The sequence below is a fragment of the Acipenser ruthenus genome, chromosome 49 (genome assembly GCF_902713425.1).
Source record: "Acipenser ruthenus chromosome 49, fAciRut3.2 maternal haplotype, whole genome shotgun sequence".
Taxonomy (NCBI): domain Eukaryota; kingdom Metazoa; phylum Chordata; class Actinopteri; order Acipenseriformes; family Acipenseridae; genus Acipenser; species Acipenser ruthenus.
The window spans coordinates 1,203,182-1,230,467 of record NC_081237.1 but is presented as its reverse complement, the minus strand read 5'-3'; the positions used below and the strand labels follow the sequence as shown (position 1 = coordinate 1,230,467).

Sequence of the window (27,286 nt, the reverse complement as noted above, 5' to 3'; positions counted from 1 at the left end):
AACATTAAAACTCAAGAACCAGATTTTTTTGCCCTGAAAAGCTACATACAGACACAGAACGCATTATGAATTACTTATACCATGTATGTCTTTTTACAATAAAAAGAAAAAAAAACAGTGTTAGAATATTATATACAACCCATGGAAACAGAGTTTTGCAATAAGGCTGAAACTTTGCTGCTTGTTTTCTTTTTCTGTTATCTGATGCATGTGAGCTTAGTTTGTTCTTTTTTTTCTGCTGTTCCGAATCCAAGTCTTCATTTTCTACAACTTGTTGTTCTGTTTGTTCTATTTCACTCTTGCTGAAAAAAACGAGTAGATTTTCTTCTGCGACATTTTACAGTATTGGCTAACAGTTTTTTAATTCGCGCGCACAAGTTTACCGCAATCATGTATTTATATTGATGATAAAGTTATAGAAAAGAAGGCAAAGAAAAGTTCACTATCCACGCATCTCTACAGCTGACCTCAATACGAAAACATATTACTGGCATTTTTAAATTATTGGTGACTAAAACGTACAGTACTGATGCTAATTAAATAATAATAATAATATGCTTACCTAGTATCAGTGTGATGATGGATGTCCCTGCTTGTTACCACACAAATCACTGATGATGGCAGGGAAATTAGAGAGAGTTTCAGTCGCAAGACATTTTTGGCGTTTTTAATCTTGATGGTATTTCGTCTTGATCGCCCTTTGCTAATAATGCACTGGTATTGAGCAAGCAATCCACATTTTTTCACTGGATTGAAAGCTAAAAACTCTTACTACGCTCACACCAGACGTAACGGCATGTCAAACTAGACCGCATAACAATACTGCGGTTTCTGACTGGCCAAACATTCTGTATTTTTGAATCGAGTCATTGAAACAAATAAATATCGACTTGCAGGCATGAACGCACACAGGAAATAAAATGAGTTAGACTAGGCTTTTAGTTTTTTAAATCCCAGACAGACTGCAGTAACCGACCAACTGTTTATATTACATTTAAACAACAGGGCTTATTTAAAATGTACATATTTACTATGTAAATTAGTCGTGTGTGCACTGAACGCTCTGCCACAGCACATCAGTCTGGTGTTAGCGACTAAACGTTGATTGACATTTTTCATTCTTGGCCACCAAGTAAATATTTTGGACAGTTTTCAAAACAATTGTTGCTTTATTTTTACAACACACGTTGGTGTTGTTGATAATGTGATAAACGCGTATATCTGTTTCAGGTTAAACGATAGGCGTGTTACACAGAACACTACAAATAAAATGTCAAATATACACTATGTACTTCGTTGGTTTTGTGGATTTGCTATATATTTTTAATTATTTTAATACTGCACATAATTATATAGTTTAGAAAATGCTACTTACCAAAACCATGCTGCACGTGAACTGTATATTACATAATAATTTCCTTTATTCCGATTCGTGGTGTTTTCTCAATGCAAGATGTATTGTAGGCATATATACATTGCCGTTTTATCATGCTCGATAGGCCTACTGGCGAAATGGTCAAGAGACAGTTGGTGCTTAACACATGCGGAATAATTTTGGCCCTGAATTTTAGCATTTTTGGTCATAGAAAAGATACATTTCACATATTTATAACTTTACCGTCGGCTTTTTTTAAAAGTTAATGATGCGTTTTCGGTTCACAAATCTTCTGCACACAGTATTTTTAAGCACAACTATAATAACCTATATTTCAGCAGTCACTGCCGAAGCTTATTACTTATTCTTCCAGAAGTAATGGTCGGGTGTAACAGGATACGAGGTTATATTTGCGCCGGGCCATGTTGTTATTAACAAGCCTGATGCTGTCGTCCAAGCTTTACTGTGAAACTGACTGTAACCAGGGAGGGTGCGAGGACGGGAGTTTAATTATGAAAACGCAAGTGTAAACAAACAAGTAAAAAGATTAGCCTGTCGTCAGACATGTCATGGTAGTACAAAATGCATTCATTTACTGCGTATCGGTATTGATTGCGTCTGGTCAGGGAAGGGGGACACACGAGCGCGTTAAGAGAATTTCAGCGGGGCACTGGCGCAATGGCGCAGACTCTGCGGATGCAAAGGTTTGAGCAGAACTCTCTGTAATCGTGAAAGCGCAGCGGCAGAAGGTGTCAAGTTGGTTTAGCGATCCCTTCTTTTGAAGAAAGAGACGTCGTGTGTGACTTTAACAAAGGGGATTTTTTATAGTACAAACAGAAACGATCGTCACTAGTGACGATTCCACATTTTTTTGTCGTCACTTTCAAAAAATATTCGCAAATTACGAGAGTGACGAGCGACAGCGAAACCGCTTGTTACAACACTGATGAACATGATATCCTAGAAGCTCCCAAAGATGATCTAAGGGAGAAGGGCTGGACACCTTACTAATCAGTCCATATGTTAAACAGTCTCCTGCTCAAGATAATCCATGACAATCCTGGTAGTATGAGAACAGACATTATCTTGCATCAGAACTCTGGATCAATTGCACCAGTAAATGATCTTACTATATGGTCCAAGTCTATGTATATTAGGGGTGTGTTGTTACTCATACTCAGAATTGCTTTTAAGAAGTATTTATTGGCAGGTATTCAATAAATCAATTTATTAATGTGTTGATTTCAAAACAAGAAAAGCTGTCCTTTGCTCATGTGTTGTATTCAGTACCAATTGATGGCAAGTAACTTCTGCATTGTGGGGTAGATGTGCTAAAGTGTTACTGCTGTTGCAATAGTTACAAATGAGTCGGAAGTCTCTGGTGAAATGTATTAAACAAGCGCAATGCTATTAGCAACTTTTTAGGGAATGCTTTGTGGCAGCACTCATTTTCATTAGTCAGGGTCTACTTACAAACCTTGAAAACAAATTTCTATGACATTTCTGTTTTCCCCAACGTGAGCAATAGACGGCATACATGTGCTGTTAACCCCTCCAGCTCATTCTGAGCATCTGTATAGGACCAGGATATAGCTTGTGTTAACTAGGCTACTAAGTAGGCCAAGTTAAAAAAATAAAAAATAATACCAAAATAAAAAATCATTTAGTTTCATTTTAAAATAATCTTTTATTCGCATTGCACACCAATGTGTACAGTGCAGCAGCATGATTTATTTTGTGTTACCGGTAGCCTACAGGTGAAAAGTAAAGTGTGCGAGGTATTCATTTGATTTTACTGCTGTACTGTATACTGTATAAGACTACTGTACAGATTTATATTTATACATAATGTAATGTGTAGCCTACCTAAAACACATTATATATATATATATATATATATATATACAGTATTAAAATAGATACAATGAAGACAGACCAACAAGCATTGTACAAATGACATTACATTTAACCAAAACAATGTTGTTTTGATTCTTTGATTCTTGCACCCTTGCATGTATAGACGTTCTCCTTTGGGCATCCTCAATTTATTTGAACAATGTCACACGACTCTTGCAATGCTAGAGATCTCGCTAAGAAGATGCAACAGATATTTAAATGAGTATACTGTGACTCTTTTCATTAAGATATTGTCTCTTAGTACATACGACAAAATGTATATGTGCGCATTGTCGCAACAAAAATGGAAATTGAGGTATGTTTGTGCTGCGACTGTCCCATCTTAGTACATCTACCCCTGAGTGATTTTAAAAGCTGTTTGGAAGATTATTTTCCTCTCATCTGCGGCACTAACATTTTTACTGCTGTGCTGGTGCGCCGAGTCAGGTGCAAAATGCATCTACACCACTATTACAATGTATTGAAGAATACGTAAAAGTTTTACCTGGTGAATACCTAAAAAACTATTTTTGGATGTATTTTCATGGTGTTGTTTTTGCCATATTTAATGTCGCTCCTTTATTTTGTTAAGTAGTTTTAGTATCTTGGGGTTATGCAGCACCTGTATGCAGATATGTATTCTCTCAGTTGTCCTTTTTGTTTTTTTATTTTTTTTGCCCTTACAGATATTTGTTGTGGGGTTTTTTTGCCCTTACAGATTGCTATAAACATCATTGAGGCTCGGCAACTGGTTGGGGAAAACACTGACCCGGGGGTGGTGATTGAAGTTGGAGATGAAAGAAAACAATCTACAGTAAAGGAGGGAACAAACGCACCATTTTACAATGAGGTAAAATTAGATTATTCATAATACAGCTGAGATATGAGTCATATTAAACAGGTGCAGATTCAGACCAGTACACAGAATTTCCCATGAACCGGTTAGAAAACACTTTCAACATTTAAGACTTTTGTATTTATTTATTTTCATGGGTGAAAGTGGCCTGTAACCATTTTGACTGAAACTCCTGGGGCAAAACCAATCTTTTGGCTGGAGGTCTGGGGGCTGCCTAGGCCCCCCGAAGCTCTGGGGTTGTACATGCTCTCAGAGGCATTCTGAGCCCTTTTGGACCACTTTCAGAAGCAAATTTGAACTTGACTGTAGAAAAATAAATTCAGAAATTACTTTACTTACAACTTGTCATTTTATCAGATGGATCAACCTGATAAATCACACGAGGCTAGTTAACAAACATCATTTTTGAAATGTTGTAAGGTTCATTTTCTTCTTAAAAATAATAAGCCAGTCTTCTTCAGTTAGTTTTAATGAAATGATTTTATTCAGGAACCAAGTAAATCACATGTGATACATACACAAGGCATCAGCTGATGGTATTCTGAGCTGCCATGGCACAGAGGTGCTATGTTTTTGCTGGTGTCAGTGCAGATGTAGTTTTCTGAGCTGCCATGGCACAGAGGTGCTATGTTTTTGCTGGTGTCAGTGTAGATGTAGTTTTCTGAGCTGCCATGGCACAGAGGTGCTATGTTTTTGCTGGTGTCAGTGTAGATGTAGTTTTCTGAGCTGCCATGGCACAGAGGTGCTATGTTTTTGCTGGTGTCAGTGTAGATGTAGTTTTCTGAGCTGCCATGGCACAGAGGTGCTATGTTTGAGCTGGTGTCAGTGTAGATGTAGTTTTCTGAGCTGCCATGGCACAGAGGTGCTATGTTTGAGCTGGTGTCAGTGTAGATGTAGTTTTCTAAGCTGCCATGGCACAGAGGTGCTATGTCTGAGCTGGTGTCAGTGTAGATGTAGTTTTCTGAGATAAGAAATGACTTTGTACAGGACAGATATACAGCTAGCTTATGTAATTTCCTTGATCAAATGTGGTCTTATTTCCCTAGCGTAATGCATGGTGTGAGACAAAGCACATTAACAGTTAACATCTGTGTTTCTTCTTCACTTCACCAAAGTCAACAGAAACATGATAACAAGAAGTTACACTATAGAATTAATCAAGAATTGCTATTATTGAGGAGGCACAGACCTACTGAATCTTGTAAGGTTCCAGGCAGGTCAGCAAAAATAATTAACAACATGATATGATATGTGTTTTGCTCAGTTCTCACAGACGGTAAAGCTCCATACCCAAGCATCACAAGACCGAACGACAAGGCTGCTGATTGCAAACTGCTGATGTGCACAGCCTGATTTTAAGAGTTCATTGAGCCTGCGTTGATTCAGATCTTATAGAATTTCAATGATTTCTCTTTTCTTTACCATTTAAAAGGGACATATAAAATGATTACACTTTATATAAAAACCTTACAATGTTACTAATCAAACCTTTTATTACATGTGTGCCCAATTCACATAATATCAATTTTATAAAACCTCAGCTGCAAAAATCATATACTATCTCTGCTTGACTCGATCAAATGTGGTAAATACAGGGTTCATACAGTTTACCTGGTACAAATTTCTAGAACTTTTCAGACCTTCAATGACAATTTTGACAATTTTCAAAGACCTAATTTAAGGAGTTTGACATAATTTTCAATGTTGATAACTAATAACCAACTCTAAAAATAAAGCTTTTGCATTAACAGTTTATTTAACTGTATATAACAAAAATTTAAATTATACTCACTTTGAGCATAGATAAGCTCTGGACCAGAGAACCTTCTTATTCAGTAACACTGAGTCAGTTTTGATACCTATAGTGAGTGTTTCATTCTAAAAGCAGTACAAGAATTCAGTGTTTTAATCAATGTCAGAAGCAATAGTCCAAGAATGTTGTGTCTCAATCATAGGCACCTAACTTTGTTAAAAAGTTGGAGGCAAACTGAAGGACTAATTGCCCAGCGTAGAGAGGAGTTGGTGGAATGGATTTGTCAGTACTCCCCCCCCCCCCCCCCCCCCCAATCTCTGGAGCAGGGGTTGAGGTCACTGCCGCTCCTTCCATAGCTGTTGGGGAAGAAATCGTTATCCTGTAGGCCGTGATGTGCCTGTATGTTCCTCACACAGGATTTTTGTCTTCCTCTCATCTCCCAGATGATCCCAGGTCACTCCCGCTCCCACATCCACCAAATACAACTCACAACTCCAGGGATCCACTTTTGTTCCCCTCTGATATTCTCAAGCAAGTACAGCTTGACCAATGTTGAACTGTCAGTCCTTTGCTTGTACATGTCTGCATCGTACCTGTGACTCCTGATTCCTGATGACCTCGAACATCACATCTGGCTTCAGCCAGTCAAGGCGTGAGCGGAGCTTGCATTTGAGAAACAACAAGTTGTTGAATGGGGAGTATTTCTGTATGCAAGTAGAAAGTTGTCTAACTTGTGGTGTACAGTGGCCTTCCCTTTAACTGATTTCAGAGCTCGTTTCATGGTTTGGACAAAATGCTTAGCCAGCCCATTTGTCGCTGGGTAATACAGAGCAGATTAAATATGCTTCACACCATTTGCTTTCAGAAATGTTTCAAATTCACTGGAAATGAATTGAGACCCATTGTCACTGATGAGCTGTTCAGGTATTCCATAATGGCTGAATAGTCCACGCAACACCTGAATGGTCTTGCTGACAGTGGTTGTGTCCATAACTTGAATTTCTGGCACTTTGCTTTGGCATCAACAACAATTAAATAAGTGTGTCTGTCAAAAGGCCCTGCAAAAGCCACACGAATGCATTACCACGGGCCACTAGGCCACATCCAAGGATGGAGAGGAGGAGGAAGTGCATGCCTATGCCTTTTGTTCAAGACTCCAAGACTTGAGATAGTATAGGATCAGCTCTGGTGTCCTTCCTGACTTCAGAACTATTCCCGTGGTAATTTCTCAATTTTCGGTGTTGTACGTGGGGGCTGACAGCAAAACAGCCCAGTGTTGCATTCTGACTGCTGCTAGTGATGGGATGCCCTTCTTAGGACCCAAAATTATGGTGAGAGGGCGGTGGTCAGTGATGAGGGTAAATTCACGCCCATATAGGTACTACTCCAAACACTGTTCACAGGGCCTCCCTCTCAATTTGGGCATGGTTTTGTTCAGCCTTCCTGAGAGTCCTGGATACAAAAGTAATTGGCTTCTCATCACCATTTTGTAGAACTTGGGAAATGACTGCACCCACACCATATGGTGATGCGTCACAAGCAAGCCTGATTGGAAGATTTGGGTCAAAGTGTGTAAGCACGTCTTGTGAAATCAGCTGCTCCTTGGCCCTCTTAAACACTTCCTCACAGTCCTTAGACCAATACCATGGCTTTCCCTCACCCAGAAAAGCATTAAGTGGCTTAAGGATAGTAGCAAGACTTAATATGAAACTGCTATATTAATTTAACAGACCCCAGAATGAATGCAATTGACTCATATTGCCTGGTGCTGGGGAGTCCATAGTCCCTGCTTTTCTTAAGTGACTTGTACAGGCCTTGCATCAATTGTGTGGCCTAAATACTCCAAGGATTTTTTAAAAAATGCACATTTTTCCTTCTTGATATGCAGACCAAAGTCCTCAAGATGCTGCAAAAGCATGTCAAGGTTCTTGAGATGTTCAGCGTCATTCCTCCCGGTCACGGGAATGTCGCGGGGCAGGCCCTGTAACACCTGATCTATAGCCTTCTGGAACAAAGCTGGAGCTGAGGCAATACCAAATGGTAAACGATTGTAGCAAAACAGCCCTTTTGTGTGGTGATAGTCAGGTATTTCCTTGAGTGTTCTCCACCCTCATTTGTAGGTAATCATTGGACAAATCTAGTTTTACACACAGGACAGAGTTTATCATTACTTTAAAATCATAATCCTTACAGAGCTGTCTTTCTTCACAACAGCTACAACAGGTGTGGCCCAATCGCTAAAATCCATAGGAGCATGCCTTTGTAGCACTGCTTCTAGCTGTAATTTTTACATTGACTAGCAGTCAACAGTTTAGTCATATGTGCTTCAGTCATTCCTTGCCCAAGAGATGGGTAGTTTCCTTCAACCACATATAATGGGAGCAGCACCGTTTGTTCCCTCATTTCCACAATTACTGTGATTACACCGTTTGGTGAAACTGTCTCCCCTGTATATGTATTCAGAACAACATTAGTGGTTTGCAAGGGTATGTTTTTCAACACTGTCTCGTAAATTTCAGTTGAAATCAATGAAACTGCAGCTCCTGTGTCCAATTCCATTTTCAATGGTTTTCCTTCTATTACCGGTGTAACACAATACTGCAATGCTTCCACTATACTTTCATAGGAAATGCCCCTGCAATGCTCCCACTATACTTTCATAGGAAATGCCCCTGCAATGCTCCCACTATACTTTCATAGGAAATGCACCAGCTGCTCCCACTATACTATCGTAGGTTTTGTCACCCGGCTTCTCCGGCGTATGAGGCTTCTCATAAGACTATGTTTTGATCCCAATTGCACTTACTAACACCGCCACTTGTTTTCCTTCAGTTGTATCATTTGCAGCAAGAAAATGTTCAAATCGTTCAATATAAGTCGTCCACTGCTCCACACTCATCAAAAACATCAATATATCCTATGGTAGCCGCCATCTTTTCCCTCTCTAAACTAGCCTCTTGATTCAGTAATGTAGAATTTCTGAAATCAAAATTAAGCTCAGTACACAAGGACTTCAGATTCGGTATGGAAGTCCTTGAGTTTTCTCCACCCTCATTTGTAGGTAATCATTGGACAAATCTAGTTTTACACACAGGACAGAGTTTATCATTACTTTAAAATCCCCATAATCCTTACAGAGCTGTCTTTCTTCACAACAGCTACAACAGGTGTGGCCCAATCGCTAAAATCCATAGGAGCATGCCTTTGTAGCACTGCTTCTAGCTGTAATTTTTACATTGACTAGCAGTCAACAGTTTAGTCATATGTGCTTCAGTCATTCCTTGCCCAAGAGATGGGTAGTTTCCTTCAACCACATATAATGGGAGCAGCACCGTTTGTTCCCTCATTTCCACAATTACTGTGATTACATCGTTTGGTGAAACTGTCTCCCCTGTATATGTATTCAGAACAACATTAGTGGTTTGCAAGGGTATGTTTTTCAACACTGTCTCGTAAATTTCAGTTGAAATCAATGAAACTGCAGCTCCTGTGTCCAATTCCATTTTCAATGGTTTTCCTTCTATTACCGGTGTAACACAATACTGCAATGCTCCCACTATACTTTCATAGGAAATGCCCCTGCAATGCTCCCACTATACTTTCATAGGAAATGCCCCTGCAATGCTCCCACTATACTTTCATAGGAAATGCCCCTGCAATGCTCCCACTATACTTTCATAGGAAATGCCCCTGCAATGCTCCCACTATACTTTCATAGGAAATGCCCCTGCAATGCTCCCACTATACTTTCATAGGAAATGCGCCTGCAATGCTCCCACTATACTTTCATAGGAAATGCCCCTGCAATGCTCCCACTATACTTTCATAGGAAATGCCCCTGCAATGCTCCCACTATACTTTCATAGGAAATGCCCCTGCAATGCTCCCACTATACTTTCATAGGAAATGCCCCTGCAATGCTCCCACTATACTTTCATAGGAAATGCACCAGCTGCTCCCACTATACTATCGTAGGTTTTGTCACCCGGCTTCTCCGGCGTATGAGGCTTCTCATAAGACTATGTTTTGATCCCAATTGCACTTACTAACACCGCCACTTGTTTTCCTTCGGTTGTATCATTTGCAGCAAGAAAATGTTCAAATCGTTCAATATAAGTCGTCCACTGCTCCACACTCATCAAAAACATCAATATATCCTATGGTAGCCGCCATCTTTTCCCTTTCTAAACTAGCCTCTTGATTCAGTAATGTAGAATTTCTGAAATCAAAATTAAGCTCAGTACACAAGGACTTCAGATTCGGTATGGAAGTCCTCGTTGCCAGTTTATGTTATGTACCACTGGACTTGTCAAAATCATAAACTAGACACACTTACACAGAGCTGGGCTGTTGAACAGAATGCATTTTATTTAACCAGTTCACTCTCTACACATATGCGCAGTTTACACATAACATTGTACTGCCCCCATGTGGTAGGAAACAGCAAACTGTAACACTACATAACAGCAAGGTATTAGCTGATTAGAAAAATCATGTTGTGTAATTTATAACAGTATTGTTGAGTCTGATTTGTGTTCAGTGTGTACTTGTTGGGATATTTGAACAAAAAAAGTAAAGTTTACTGTTTAGAAGCATGTCAGTTTGCCATTTACCATATTTAATTTTTTTTGGATATGAATGCTACTTAAGAATATATAACAATTACTAAGCTTTTTAACTAGACTTCAACAGAAGCAATATTAGTTATTTATTTGGACATACATAATCAATTGTGAAACTATTAAAACAAGATTGTCCAATATGTTTATAAAGATACAAATAAAATGCTTATATATGAGATAGGGCTATCTGTACACTGTTATTATTTTTAAAATACAGACCGTTTTCATGGCATTGTGTTTATTTATTTTTCCGTGAGCAGTGTAGGGAAAGAATTTTGCCTTCAGGGTATGAGGCCAGGATCCCCCTGCTGCAGCAATGTCCCAGCTAGTCATCACGGGACAAGAGCACAGGTTCAGATCCCCCTGCTGCAGCAGTGTCCCAGCGAGCCATCATGGGACAAGAGCACAGGTTCAGATCCCCCTGCTGCAGCAGTGTCCCAGCGAGCCATCATGGGACAAGAGCACAGGTTCAGATCCCCCTGCTGCAGCAGTGTCCCAGCGAGCCATCATGGGACAAGAGCACAGGTTCAGATCCCCCTGCTGCAGCAGTGTCCCAGCGAGCCATCATGGGACAAGAGCACAGGTTCAGATCCCCCTGCTGCAGCAGTGTCCCAGCGAGCCATCATGGGACAAGAGCACAGGTTCAGATCCCCCTGCTGCAGCAGTGTCCCAGCGAGCCATCATGGGACAAGAGCACAGGTTCAGATCCCCCTGCTGCAGCAGTGTCCCAGCGAGCCATCATGGAACAAGAGCACAGGTTCAGATCCCCCTGCTGCAGCAGTGTCCCAGCGAGCCATCATGGGACAAGAGCACAGGTTCAGATCCCCCTGCTGCAGCAGTGTCCCAGCGAGCCATCATGGGACAAGAGCACAGGTTCAGATCCCCCTGCTGCAGCAGTGTCCCAGCGAGCCATCATGGGACAAGAGCACAGGTTCAGATCCCCCTGCTGCAGCAGTGTCCCAGCGAGCCATCATGGGACAAGAGCACAGGTTCAGATCCCCCTGCTGCAGCAGTGTCCCAGCGAGCCATCATGGGACAAGAGCACAGGTTCAGATCCCCCTGCTGCAGCAGTGTCCCAGCGAGCCATCATGGGACAAGAGCACAGGTTCAGATCCCCCTGCTGCAGCAGTGTCCCAGCGAGCCATCATGAGACAAGAGCACAGGTTCAGATCCCCCTGCTGCAGCAGTGTCCCAGCGAGCCATCATGGAACAAGAGCACAGGTTCAGATCCCCCTGCTGCAGCAGTGTCCCAGCTGGATCTTGTTAGCATAGTTAAGAAGATGAAATCTACCACTACATCCTATTCATACGCCACATTTTAAAGTAGTATTCCCTGAAGTGAACACCACAGTTTTAAATATTGTCAATAGCTCCCTGTGGCAAAGTGGCTGCTGATTAAGAGCAGATGCAGAGGTGATGCAGTGCAGACACAATCACACGTGAAAACTGTAATCCAATTTGAAAATGTTATTTTTATTTCAACAGAAATCCTGGTCTGGTGACCAAACAATAATCCTCCAGCAATACACCCCTGGTGTAAAGCTCATCAGGAAAATAATAATAATGATTTGTAAACAAAACAAATAATAACACGTTAACCGCTCCCACAATACTACGAACACAAATCACCAGTCCGGGTGCGTGCAGCAGTGCTCAAGGTGGGTGATAACAAATAACAGTGACTGTGGTGTTGTTGTTCCGGGTAGTGCTGGCCCAAGGTGACAGCTCCGAAGATGTGTTAGCCGTCTAGTGAATTTACAAACAAAAGACAATTACAAAGAGGCCTACAAACAAACAAAACGCAACACTCACGAATATTTCTCGTTTCTTTTTGGGAACTGTCCCGGTTCTTCTAGTTCTGTGCGTCTCTGAACCAAAGCGAAGGAACTGATTACGAGTCTCCGTCCCCTTTTTATTATTATTTGTTTATTTAGCAGACGCCTTTATCCAAGGCGACTTACAGAGACTAGGGTGTGTGAACTATGCATCAGCTGCAGAGTCACTTACAATTACGTCTCATCCGAAAGATGGAGCACAAGGAGGTTAAGTGACTTGCTCAAGGTCACACAGTGGCTGAGGTGGGATTTGAACCGGGGACCTCCTGGTTACAAGCCCTTTTCTTTAACCACTGGACCACACAGCCTCCAAGGGGAGGACAGCACGACCAAGGGGTCATGCTGTCACTCATGACCCCTTGGTAAAGTAATGCAGCTGCCTTACAATCTGCAGCTGCTACATTGTTTACCTTCCGGGTCAATACATTCTTGCAACAGAGACTCTCCTTCTTCCAGACTGGCCAACTCCCCGACCCGGGAAAGAACTGTCAGTCCAGCCCGTCAAAAGAACTCTGTCCTCGCTGCTTAGCGCCCCCCCAGGTCGGGAGGGAGATTTACAACCAGAACTCATTATATTTCTGACACACTCCCTTTTCAGGTATTGTTCCTAACCCTTTCAATATAGCAGTGGTTAAACCACTGCTCAAGAAACCTACCTTGAATCCCAAGGTTCTTAACAACTACAGGCCAATTTCCAATCTCCCATTTCTGTCCTAGAAAGAGTATTGGCTGAGCAACTGAACACATTTCTGGCAGTTTATAAAAATATATGAGAAATATCAGTGTGGGTTCCGGCCCTCTCATAGCACTGAGACAGCACTTATTTGAGTGGTAAATAATGTGCTGTTATCCTCCGTCATGGGCTCAGCTTCGGTTCTTATACTACTAGACTTAAATGCAGCATTCAACACTATTGATAATTTTGTTTTGATTGATCGCCTGGAGAATATGATGGGATTGTCGGGATTGTGTCCTGTCTTGGTTCAGATCCTATCTCTCAAGCAGCTTTCAATTAGTTAAAATAGAGGACAAGACCTCTTTATTTGGTTGCATATGGGGTCCCATAGAGCTGGATTCTTGGCCCAGTTCTGTTTCTTTGTATATGCTGTCTTTGGATGACATTATTCCTAGACATGGGGTTCATTTCCATTGTTATGCTGACGAGACTTGGTTCTATCTCTGGTTCTATTTCTCAAACAGGGCGACACCTCACAAGTACCTGTCTTGCTGACTTAAAAAAAATTGATGCTTAAAAACATTTTAATGTTAAACTCCGATAAAACACAAGTGATAATTCTGGGTTCTCAGAAGGAACGCAGTAATATACATTCATTGGATCTCTTCCTTGGCGGCTTCTCTCCTGAATTTAGAGCCAAAATGAGAAATTAAGGTGTGATCTTAACTCAGATCTTTCTTTTGAGCCTCACATTAGAAATGTTACTAAAATGTATTTTTTATTTAAGAAATATGATCTAACTGAGAAGTATTCTTTCCCCACCAGATGCTTTAGTATCTTCTAGGACTGATTACTGCAGTGCCCTATTCCCCGGTACTCGTAGTCATGTTATATCCCACCTGCAACTTGTACAAAATGCTGCTGCTAGAGTTTTAACAGGAACTAAGACAAGAACACATTACCCCTGTGCTCGCATCTTTGCACTGTCTTCCTGTCTGGTTTAGGATCAATTTTAAGATGTTGCTTTTAAATTTTAAGGCTTTAAATGGCCTTGTCCCATCTTATTTAAATTCTCGTGTAATCCCATATGTTCCAATATGCTCACTCCAATCACAGGATGCCCTGTTAACATCTGAAACATCTGAATTCCACAAAGCAGCAGTAATAGTTGGCAATGATTTCGTATCGGTGATGCAACAAACTAAAACACCTGTACATAAGAAGATGAATTCAGCTTATAGAGAAACTGGCAGAAGCTTTTAATTTGTTTTCATATTTTAGTAACTCCAAGTATTACTTATTATAGTTTTATTCTTAGTATGTTACTTAAATTTAACTGCAAATGTGTTCCAAACTGCACTGAAAAAACCACTCAAAAGTATGTTATACATTTGTTGAGGTGGAGAGGGGTCACTGGGATTTTGTGTATCTTGAAGAATTTAGTGAACCAGCCAAGCTACAAGGCTAAATCCTCTTGTTAAAGATAGTATGTGTATGAGATATTAGAATTGTCTTAATGATCTATTTTTGTTGTTGTTGAGATTTACATTATTATAATTTTTGTTGTTGTTTTAAATGACTTTTTAAAACTTAGAAGTGTGATAGAAAAACTATTTATATTTGGAGATGAAAATTATTTCTTAAAAAGCAAGACTTTTATAAAGCTAAAAATCATTTTTAACCAGAATACTTATTGCATGTCTGGTTTTCTGTTTGATACAGACAAAGCACATACAGATTCCAGTCCCTAATTCAAGTCAAACTTAAAACACTTTTCTGACATCCCAGGCAAGCCCACAATTTATATGAGGCATATTTAATTTCTCTGTCTGTCCAATGAGCACTGGCAAGTATTTTTGAAGAATCCTAGGCATATTTTATATTATTAAATAAAACCATATTTCATGGGTCTTAAGAAAATATATTTACAGTTATTCAAAACCTTCGATCCCAGCTTTATTAGGAAAGATATTTTGTAGTTGAAATATATCCGTGGTGAAACATTTTAACCCGAGACAAAAACATAATTAAAGAAATGTGCCTCACAGAATTGTAAAGCCCCCTTGTGGCCTCAATAGAAATCTCCCAATCATGTATATCCTGGAGTACATCTGGTTCAATCTAAAACTCTGCTATAGTGTGAATACAGCAATAAAATACCAAATGTGGTATTTCTTACATCCACCAGAGGCAGTGTGGAGCTTCATGGTCAAGGGCTCTGTATGAAAAGCAGTCAGTATGAAAGAAAACAAGAGAGACTGTTTAACAATTATAAAAGGTTTTGATTCCCTTAAAAAAAACAAAGAATGATCAGGTAATTCTGATGAGATGCAGATTAGGTTGATAATGCTGTCTTTTGTTTTTACAGTACTTTGTATTTGACTTCATTGGTCCACAAGAATTGCTCTTTGACAAGATTATCAAACTTTCTGTAAGTATTTTGTTTTTACTTATACTGTTTTGGATTGAACATAAAAACCTGTTCAACTTCAGTATATACAATTGGGCACCCATGCAAGGGCAGCACACACAGTATGAGTTTGCAAATCCATCGCTGCTTCAGCTGCTAATTTTCATTAACCATTCCCGGTTGCATATTGTTAGTGTTATGGAAGCTCCACAGGCAAAATCAAAAGGCACCCATCACTCTGTGACCGAAGATTGATGCCTTATTATGGTCATGTCTTTTTTTCTGGATTAAAGAGACGAACGCATCAAGATATTGGCTTCATACTTGGTACACAGCTGTATTCTGTGATTCTGTCGGTCAAGTTTGATTGGAGGTGCCAGTTATTTTATAAAGCTGTCACCACCACTGTGTCATTTTAGGAAGTAACTTCATATTAGGGCTGTATAAGCTCATGTTTAATGTGTTGGTGACCATGGCATTAACCTAATATGACCATGTATTTTACAAACTTATCAATGGAAATATCAGTTGGTTATCATTGCTCTGCTGTGCCCCAAAGATGCATGCAGATTATTGGTTTCAGTGCTCTAATTCTGTTATTTGTGTATATAATATAACATTTCATTGTATTACCTTTTATAAGCTCATTCTCATAAGTCCCTCACCCTGACCAGACCCATTACCCATGACACATGCATTGAGCTTACCTGTCGTGCACTTCCAGCCATTTCATTTTTTTTGACTTGTATATATGAATTGATTGCAGAAAATGAACTTTCTTTCCCTAATGTATTTACCTTTGTATTAAAACAAAGACAATATTTTTAAGACGTGTAGTCTGCACAAATATCTGCTCAAAAGGCTAAGACTTATCCATAAATATGTAAGGCAGTCATGCTGACACATTACAGCACTGTGAGAAATGTGTTTAAAAATATCAGATATTGATGTGCTAATGTTTTGTCTATAAGTGTTTTATCAGAAACTATCTAAAGTATGTTGAGTTATTGTTCCTTTTCTAAAACGTATCAATGCGTGATACTACATGAGAATGTCTTGGAGTAACAAAAGAAAATACCTGTACATATAAATACAACTATATTAATAATGATGCACTTACAACCCCCAGGTCATGCATTCTAAGATTATGCGCAGCTTCTTGATTGGATCTTTTAAACTGGATGTAGGAACAGTTTATGAGCAGCCAGGTATGACTATCAATATGTACTTTTCTAAAAATGTATATAAAGCTGAACTGTATAGAATCATTAACTGATGGCTCTCCATACACCAGGGATTGCAGAGTCCATTCAACCAAAAAACATACAAATCTCCCCATTATAGCCCACGTTATATCATATGAAGACATTTATAAAGAATTCTCATCAACACTTGTCTTTTTTTATAACATCTAAGGAACGGTATGTTTTGATTGAGTGTTCATATGGGTGAATGATATGAAGCAGTGGAAAGCTGCTCTATAGCATATTTGTAAAGGAACGGTATGTTTTGATTGAGTGTTCATATGAGTGAATGATGTGAAGCAGTGGAAAGCTGCTCTATAGTATTTTTTTAAAGGGACGGTATGTTTTGATTGAGTGTTCATATGGGTGAATGATATGAAGCAGTGGAAAGCTGCTCTATAGCATATTTGTAAAGGGACGGTATGTTTTGATTGAGTGTTCATATGAGTGAATGATATGAAGCAGTGGAAAGCTGCTCTATAGCATATTTGTAAAGGGACGGTATGTTTTGATTGAGTGTTCATATGAGTGAATGATATGAAGCAGTGGAAAGCTGCTCTATAGCATATTTTGATGGAAAAGTCCCAGCGGCTCACCTAGTAAGTACTGCAGCTTGTGGTGCAGGGGAGCGTGGTTTGAATCCTGCTTGGGCCAAATTGTTGAGGGAGCACTGCACTGGCCTTTGAAATCCCATGGGCAAGTAAAGGAAATAGTCTGGAAATAGCCTGCTTGAGCTTTGGCAACCCCTACTGATCAGACACCCCCTCTGGAGACAGGCAGGTTGTCTGAAATATGGAGATGTCAGGTTTAAAAAAATTAATAAATTATTGCATACGAGTGAGAGGTTAGGGGTAATGTACGTGTTAATTAAAAAAATGATGCTATTTGTATATAGCTTATGTGCACATGTCTTAATGAAAAATAACTGTAACCACCAGAAATGCAATTTCTCACCAGTTCATGATATTTTACTTTTGGTTGAGAAAAAAAAGGTTCCATTATGTTGGCACACGTTTCCTTTCCAGCGCACAATAAATACAGAAGACAGTGGAGCGTCAGCAAGCTCTTTTTCTCCTCATAATTATATGTTTAAAACTTTCGTCTGAATGGCAAGTGCACAGACAGAAAGACAGCACCGCACAGTTCCATTAAAATACAATTCATTGTTAAATGGCCGTTAAATAGCCTTTGCTTTTATTTGTTACTGTATTCCCTCAGTTTGCAAATACCAGCACAATTCATTCAAATGCAATAGTATTGTAACGTTGAGTGAAAATAAGGACCCAGCCGACCGCAACAGGATCTCGTTCGCTAAACAGCAGACTTTATTCAGCAGGAGTCAGCACTAGGGTTGCCACCTTTTCAAACCCGGACATATTTCTCAGTCAGCCTAGCTCTATCAAAACTGCAGTATACTGTAATACAGTTTAACACAATACCACCAGATCTCGGTACAAATCAATAATCATGCCGTATACACAGTATTGTGCGCATGATATTTCTAGCAATCGAACTTGCAATCCAGTAAAATAGTAGCTATATCATAGTAGGTTAGAGGCTAATCTTACCTGAGACACGTAGCTGTGGAGATGAGTAACGCTGTAGTAAATCAATGCCATTTCTGAAGCGACGATCCTGTCTACCTGCTTTTTGTTGGTTTTTTTTTTACAAATAATTTCTGAGCCTGAAAGCCCGTTTGTGGCGGTCAGAATTATTTTACAGACATCGTGTCATGGCAAATTCCGACACCTCCCACCCCCACCCGATAATAAATATTAACAAACGTTATTAATAGACGTTAAAAACTACCGCACTATTGGTTGTGTGTCGGTAAAGAGACACAAGACGAGTCAGAATGTACTTATATTTGGTTCGGGTTTTTCAATGTTACTAATGGCTACCGCTGAATTTATATATGCAATGTTCATACATGCACGCACGCATATATGTGGTTTAATTACCATTAAATATCGTAAGTAACCCATATTTTACTGTAAAGGTTATGTATTTAATCACACACATATCACTGTAATGTAAAGCATTACTCAAATGCTGGGGGCACAGTAGAGTGTGCTAAACAGTACATTTCTAATAAGATAGTGGAAATCCTTTAAGCAAATAAAGTACCGTATAACTGAACATTTTGGCTGGTATTAGGCCTACAGTTGCAGATTTGCTACCTTGTTAGATTTTGACGGTTTTTGAATTGGCATTTATCACTTAGCACATTCACAAGTTTTGTATTTCTACTTTTAATTTAAAAAACATTCAAATACATGTTTACTTAATGAAATGCGTCTGCTAAAACAGTATCTCATTTACAGTAACTAGTTATAGCATCTACAATGTCACTGCAGCAACTTGGAGAACAAAGGCGGCCTTCTAAAAATGATTTACAATATTTCTCGTTCTTATCTGGCCCTTCAATGTTAAGATATCAGTAACTGGAAAGGATTACTAACTGCAGTACACTTTAACGATAGCCATGTGCTAACTCTCAGTTTGAAAACGTAGCTCTGGTTCATTAACATAACACAGTGGAATGATCACAGTATCATGTAGTACTTGTAGGACAGTATTGTACGCGTGAAAACTTTAACAATAAAGCCAAAACTTATCCGGGGCGACTTACAGTCGTAAACAAAAATACATTAAGAATCACAGTGCAAGTATTAATACAATTAAGAGCAAGATAAAATACAATGACTTCGGTTCTAGCAAGTACAAGTATGACAAAATACGAGATCAAATCAAGATTATTATAATTAGTAGTATATATTATTATTGTGTATTTCCACAGACAGGTGCATCATTCCCTGTTATTGTGCTGAAATGAAAAGTTCTTCAAAAGTAAACAGAAGCCACTGGCATTGTCAAAAGTGCAAAAGTACTATTCAACGACAACATAACTTTAAACACATAGAAAAAAAAACATCTACAACAACTAAGTCTCTATGAAACTCATCAGAAAACCCGCTACACCTTGTTTGTTTTATTATTGTCATTGTGTATATGTTAACCTATATGTGGGGTTCAGGGGGCGGAGCTAAGCACCAACAACCTATCATCTGCTGTCATCAATTAAATCTACCTTATTTAAACATTAGTCACCTCTACCTCGCTGTCTTGTGTTTTTTCGTTTTTGGCTTAAACCTAAGCGATTTCAAGACCCATCTACTTTTGCGTACCTCAATAATGGAGTACTTATAGCAGCGGGGAGCAGGGGGTCCATCTTTGGGGTGTTAGTGATTCCACTTTCTCCAACCCTTTGTTAAGCTCCGCTTCATTTACCTCATAGAGGAGGGTTCTCCATGAGTCAGAGGGGATCCCCGGCCAAACCCTTCCATCTGCATGTATGTTTCTTTTGGGATTCTTCTTTCAGGTCTGATGCCTCTATGTGAGGGTCCCCAAGCGGTGGCATCCCTCGTGTTTGTCGGGTCTCCTCAAAGACGGTGGCCCCTCTCCTGTTTGTCGGGTCTCCTCAGTGACGGAACCCCCCTACTGTATATGTTGGGTCAGGAAGAGCCGGAACCTCTTTTGTGTTATCAATACTAATTCATGTTTTCTTTCCGGTTCGCGAGCCTCTTCGTATGTCGGGTAACCTCAGAGACGGTGCCCCTCTCGTATGTCGGGTCACCTCAAAGTCGGTGGCCCCCCTCCTGTTTATCGTGTCTATCGATCAAGTAAATGTTGGGCCTGGAAGAGGCGGAGCCCCTCTCTCTATGTGTATATGTTTACTAACTCTGTCAATAAACACTATCAGGTGGCATAGCTCCGCCCCGTGAATTTGTAGTTAAGGCTATCATAATGCATATTGTAATGAATGACCCCTACTTGCCGAATAGGCACATTGTATGTGTGCATAAAAGACATGACTACAAACCCCGGTAAGGGGGATTCCCCTTTAGAGAAACTGTAGCATGTCTGCTTTTAGTGCCGAGGGCCAGCAATTCAAATCCCGGCGGAGAAAAAGAAAATATATAATAAAAATACATAAAAAAGGGGCCATTGCAATATGCAGGCTATATATTATACCAGCAAGTTTTAAAACAAGAAAATATTTACCTTATACAAAAGATAACGTTTCTGGAAGTGTAAAATCAATTTTCTAAATACACATGACAATGGTAACGGGTCCCAAGCACATTATTATAAACTTAAACACTGGTATGAATTACTGAAAGATACGTATTTGGAAAATAACATAACTGCCAATAAAGAAAATGAAAAGGAAACTGTTATATCATAACATAACAGCGACATCTGGAGCGGTCCGGACCACTGTGACGTCACAGCGCTGCGTGGTCCGGACCACGGGCCACAGAATGCTACAACCCCTTCTCCGGTGGATAGTAGTGTCTACACGTATCGACATTAACAATCCGAAGCAAATTTGCACAGTCTCAGAGTTTCTGGTCGCATCATAAATGCCAGGTTTCCTTAATCCAAATGTCCGGTCTGCTTTTAATTTTTTTAAGCAAACTGGCTTCATCACTCGCTGCCATTCTCATATTCACTTTGACATCCGACACATTCTTTCCCTTGTCCAGCGCGTGCTTCTTTAACCTGTGCTACATACCAGTCTGTCAGAGGGCGGGATCGTACACTGTATGCCACACTCTGATTGGTGGAAGGATTATTGGCGATCCAATCCAAACCGACAATAAAGTCAAAATAAATTCCACTCCAAAATGTCGTGTTATACGGTATGTCAAAGAAAATATTAAAGGAAGGTTGGAGTTTCTTATGCGTTTCACTTGAAACCGAACATTAGGGCGTGCGGGTTTGTTAATTCCTGCCACTAGGCCACACACCTATTCCTGGACTGTCCGGGTCAAACCCGGACAGGTGGCATACTGTATCGCTGTGAAACCACATTTTAAGAATTAAGCATGAAATTAAACACATACAAAAACAGATAATAAATGTCGGTGTTTATTTTGCAAACAATTAAACTACACACGGATTATAATTTAAGCACGTAAATTATTTTTCTACCAATATGAATACTTATGAATGGGTTATGCTTCACCTTGATCAACAAATAAAATATTTTTTTAACAGGGATAGACCTTGCGGTGTTATAGGTAGGTAATTATGAACGCACAAAAAACGTCAAAATAGCAGTCACCAAGAAAGAGAGAATTTACATTGTAGCATCTCATTGTATTTTCAGCCAGCTATATAGGCTTTAGACACACAGCAGGAAAGCTGCTGACACGCAATGCATTTGTGTTATTAAAATAAACATGCAAAGCGTCTCTCGAATTTAGTGATGAGAAACAAACAGTGTAGATGTATTATTATTGTATGTGAATGAATTGTGCAGGTATTTGCAAATTGAGGGAATACAGTAACAAAAACATGTTTTGTTTACCATTGGTAAATTGCTATACCATTTATCATTCAAACAAAAGTTTTAAACAAACAACTGGAGCTTGCTGACGCATCCAGTGCCTTTTTCTTTCTTGTGCGCTGGAAAGGAAACGTGTGCGAATATTGGAGGATCCTTGTTTTGTCAACCAAAAATAAAATATCACGATGAACTATGACAATTACATTTCTGGTGTTTACACTTCTGTTTCAGGAAGTCATGTGCATGAGCTATACACAAACAGCATTTTTTTTTAATCAAAAACTGTGCACTGCCCCTAAACTCTTACTCTTACTCTTCATCCACACTATAGTTCTATTGGTTTGTCTAGTTCACTTGCTGCTTCATCCACACTATAGTTCTACTGGTTTCACATTGCACTTTTCCAAATGCATTCAGCTCTCTTGCTGATTACTAGAGTGTAAGTTCTCTCTGGAATGTTTTCCCCATCATGTCCAACGTTGAGAATACTTTACATGCTGTGGCTGTGCTGTTGTCTGTGTTCTTTTGGTTTATTTGGTGCTCACAACATCAAATCATTGCCGAAGAAACGGAACATACAGAGCACTTGTTGGAAAAACACTGTTCTTTTGAAGGAAATGCCAGAGACAATCATGATTATGAAAATGATTTACATTCAACCAACTGCAATTTAGCTGTTATTATTATTATTATTATTATTATTATTATTATTATTATTAATAATAATAATAATAATAATAATAATAATAATAATAATAATAATAATAATAATAATAATTAATAATAATAATACACCATTTCAAGTGGTCTCGGTTCACTTGGTGTGATGCTCATCCTGGTGCTATTATGTGGTTCTCAGAGGCTTCACATAGCACTCCACGTGAACTGAACCACACTTCAATCTGCATCAAAGGGTCAAACAAACTAAACTAAATTAAAAAATTGCATAAATGTTTTTGCTGTTTATATTATTTAGGTCACCAATTCTGCAATAAGTGGGCAGTACTTACTGATCCAGCTGATATTAGAACAGGTGTCAAAGGCTATCTAAAATGTGATATCCGTGTCATTGGGAAAGGGGACACTGTACAGACCACAGAGAAAGCCAGTGATACAGAGGAACACATTGAAAAGTAAGTAACCATAGTTACTTAACTATATCAGTTTACTAATTCGGCCAAAATGGGGGTTATAATCATCACATTGTCTTGAAAAAGTTAATTGTATCCAGTCCATCACAATCTAATGGAAAAAACTAAAACACTATGGAACATTGAAGCTTGTGTATTGATCTGTAAAACACTGCAGATTGTGTATTGATCTGTAATGGTCTTTTTAAATCCAGGATTAGAATGCTATGTGCTTATATAACATTACGATTTTTCCCTAGGAATCTTCTGCTTCCCAAAGGGTTTCCATCAGAAAGACCATGGGCCAGGTTTTACATCAAGGTCTACAGAGCAGAAGGCCTTCCCAGGATGAACTCAAGCATCATGGCCAACATGACAAAGGCATTCAGGGGAGATGATAAGGACCTTATAGACCCATATGTGGTTGTTGCCTTTTCTGGTCAAATGGTATTGCTTTTTTATTATCTGTTGCATTTGCATTTGTTTAATCAATTATCATATTCTACTACAGTAGTATCCGGCTAAGAGAACACCCCTCAGGAAGCAAGCAAAGTGTTCTCTTAGCCAAAGTGTTCTCTAAGACGGAGTGAGCCACCAGACACATTATTATTATTATTATTATTATTATTATTATTATTATTATTATTATTATTATTATTATTTAGTCATTTAGCAGATGCTTTTATCCAAAGCGACTTACAGAGACTAGCGGGTGAACTATGCATCACAACTGCTGCTGCACAGTCACTTACAATAGGACCTAGTTTTTATGTCTCATCCAAAGGAGGTTAAGTGACTTGCTCAGGGTCACACACAGTGAGTTGGTGGCTGAGCTGGAATTGAACTGGGAACCTCATTATTATTATTTATTACTTATTTCTTAGCCGACGCCCTTATCCAGGGCGACTTACAATTGTTACAAGATATCACATTATTTTTACACATAATTACCAATTTATACAGTTGGGTTTTTACTGGAGCAATCTAGGTAAAGTACCTTGCTCAAGGGTACAGCAGCAGTATCCCCCACCTGGGATTGAACCCACAACCCTCCAGTCAAGAGTCCAGAGCCCTAACCACTACTCCACACTGCTGCCCTAGTAACAAGCCCCTTTCTTTAACCACTGGACCACCAATCATGTGGCTGGGCTTAACTGATCCTTTATGAATCAATAAATAAATAAATATGTATTACTTGTCATGATGCACATACATCAACATATGGAATGAACAGAATAAGGGAAAAGCAATAAGCAAGTGTATGCTACTAAACTATAATAATAAACTAACTGTCAAACTAAATTAACACAGCACCCCTACACATGTTAAGAAATGCAGCAGGAGCTCTAGATTAATCATGAGTACATGTACAGTATTCAAGACATGCTCAGAATTATTTAACAGAATGGTGAAGCAACTCACCAGAACAGAAAACATCAAATTGCTTGGCGACTTGTGTCTGATTCAGGTTTTCTTTAAGAACTTGAACAATTTACAACTTTTTGTAGCAAGAGAAACAGCGAATATTTTGCCATTTGTTTACATACTATTTTTTAGCGATGAGGTGCACTCGTGGAAATCAGAATACAAAACAATTCAAGCATATGACGGCTGTTCTGGAAAGATTTAATAAACCAATCAGTGTGTCTCAAGATACTCTCGCGATGACCAGTCACTTTTGAAAAGATTGAATAAACCATTTGAATTTAAGTTTGATGATAATGAGTTATTGGGTTACAAAACAGTACTGTATCCGTTGTGAACGAATCGCTAGTGGTGCCAAAAAGGTGTTCTTTTAAGTGAAGTTCCTGTTCTTTTAGCTGGGGCATTTACAATGGGGAAAATCTGTTTCACCACAAGGGTGTTCTCTTAGCCGAAGTGTTCTCTTAGGAGGTGCTCCTATACGCGGAGACGACTGTACTAGCAAAAGAAAAACCTTTTGGTAAGGTGACAAACTGACGTGTGTTGGTGGCAGTAAAATACTGTCCTTCGTCTTTTCTCAATACATTTTAATACATATTGTATTGTAGGCAAAGCAGTGCCAAGTACACAGACCTCAATATAAAGATTAAACATTAATTCCCACAATATGATTCTGCAAATAAAATGCAACAAAATTAGTATGCTAAATGTTGACAATGGAATAGTTTTGTTTGTTTGTCAGACAAATTTATGAAACTTTTTATTTACACCAAAATGCAGTTTTCATTATTTTAAAATAAAAGCAAATTAAAACTGTTAATGTTAAAAAGCTTAAAAAACCAGTTTATTTTCTTCATGAGCCAGGGTGCAATTTGCACTTTAGTGTCAATTCCTTGTTAAGTGTGTGTGACAGCAGTCATAGTGGTAAAGAACAAAGTGCAGGTGCCCTGTATGAATTTATTACTCTGAACATTGATCACCCCCCAACACATGCTGGTCATGGTATAGAAATCACAAAAGACCAGTGAAAGTTAAACATGAGGGATGGGGAAGGATACAAGACAAATAAATACCACAGGAATAGAGTACAGTCAGCACTCGGATATACGACACTCAGATACATGTCAGTCGCGTTTTAAGAAACAAATCAATTCCCATTATACATTTGTAACAAATGAATGCACTTACCCGTCACTCGCGATTTTTGACTCCATCACCAGTTTTCTGATACAAAGCCTATCTCTTCAATGTTACAATGTATTTGTTTATCCGTCACAGCCCACATCTTTATTGTGCAGTTACACAGCACTTCCTCCAATTTCATGACGAAAATGCAGCAAAAACAAAGTGAACGAGACAAGCTACGGTAATGTAAAACAGTTAATCATTAACAGTTTTAGATAGTGAGATGCATTTAAAAAAAAATCTGTGCTCTTTAGTTGCTTTTGTGCATTTGCATTTGCAAGTGAACTGTGACATTATGGCCTTAGCAAGCACTATATTCTGCAATTTTTAATACTGACTTCAGATACTGTTTTAATTCTGGAAACTGTATTACAGTCCACATGTCATCTCTTTTGGCAAGTGATATTTTCAAAATCATATCCTTCTGAATTAAAATACTTCTTCTGTTGAAAATATAGTACTGTACCAACAAAACCAATTACAGTACATCTAAATGGAAACTTACTTATTTTAAAACAAAGTCATTTTGTATTTTTGACATTGTATCTTTTTTGTGTGCCCTGAAAAAACGGACAAGGATTGGAACAGACCAAAATGAACTAATCAGATATGCATCACACTCGTTTAAACGTCACTGAAGTCACCATTTTACAGGGTCGTTGAGATCTGCTGATGCTGGGCTTCTGGTGACTACAATGTAAAACACAGCTCTTGTGGTGGCAGAGCCTTTAGTCATTATGCACCTGTATTATGGAACAATCTTCCAGTTGAAATCTGTAAAGCTGACTCAATAAATGCATTTAGATCAAAGCTTAAAACCCATATTTATGCAGACGCCTTTCTGTAGATTGGGATGACCTGTTTTAGAATTTTGTTAATGTATTTTATTTGTTTTTGGATGTGTTTTGATATTGTATTGTATATTACGTTATTGTATAGTATATTTATTTGTAATGTGAAGTGCTTTGGGATGCCTTGGCATGAAAGGAGTTATTCAAAATCAATTTGATTGATTGATTGATAGGGTCGGATATGTGAGTGCCGACTGTAATACGTTATTTATTATGAAATTAAGCTTTATTTCATGCCTACTGTATACTTGTGTGGTATGGAAAACAAATGGTACTTAGTTACAGTTGTTTAACTGTATAACAGTACATTGATAATCAGGGTAAATATGCTTTTTTCGTCTTTAAAGGGTCGAACAGCCGTCCAGAAAAGTTCTGCTCATCCGGTTTGGAATGAGCAGATTGTCTTCAAAGAAATGTTCCCTCCTCTTTGTAGAAGAGTTAAAATCCAGGTGTGGGATGAAGGGAGCATGAATGATGTGGCTGTAGGAACTCACTATATTGATCTAAGAAAAATCTCAAATGAACAGGATGGGGACAAAGGTAATGTATAGGGTTAAATGCTTTCTTAAAAGACTAAACAGGTTTTTAAAGTTTTATAAGTGTTTTAAATCTTTAAAAAAAGGTGTTTTTTTTTAAATTTCCCATAAAACATATTTTTCAGTGTCAGCCTCTATC

At 38.9% G+C, this 27,286-nt stretch overlaps 1 protein-coding gene across 1 annotated transcript in view; it reads left to right on the top strand.

Moving 5' to 3' along the window:
* Positions 1-27,286, top strand: part of LOC131721859 (fer-1-like protein 6) — a 205,746-nt gene that overhangs the window by 9,556 nt on the left and 168,904 nt on the right. The window contains exons 5-10 of the mRNA XM_059014974.1: positions 3,990-4,121; positions 15,382-15,444; positions 16,553-16,631; positions 23,000-23,156; positions 23,414-23,600; positions 26,959-27,151. Of these exons, the coding sequence (XP_058870957.1) occupies positions 3,990-4,121; positions 15,382-15,444; positions 16,553-16,631; positions 23,000-23,156; positions 23,414-23,600; positions 26,959-27,151 (811 nt within the window). The remainder of the gene's footprint in view (positions 1-3,989; positions 4,122-15,381; positions 15,445-16,552; positions 16,632-22,999; positions 23,157-23,413; positions 23,601-26,958; positions 27,152-27,286) is intronic.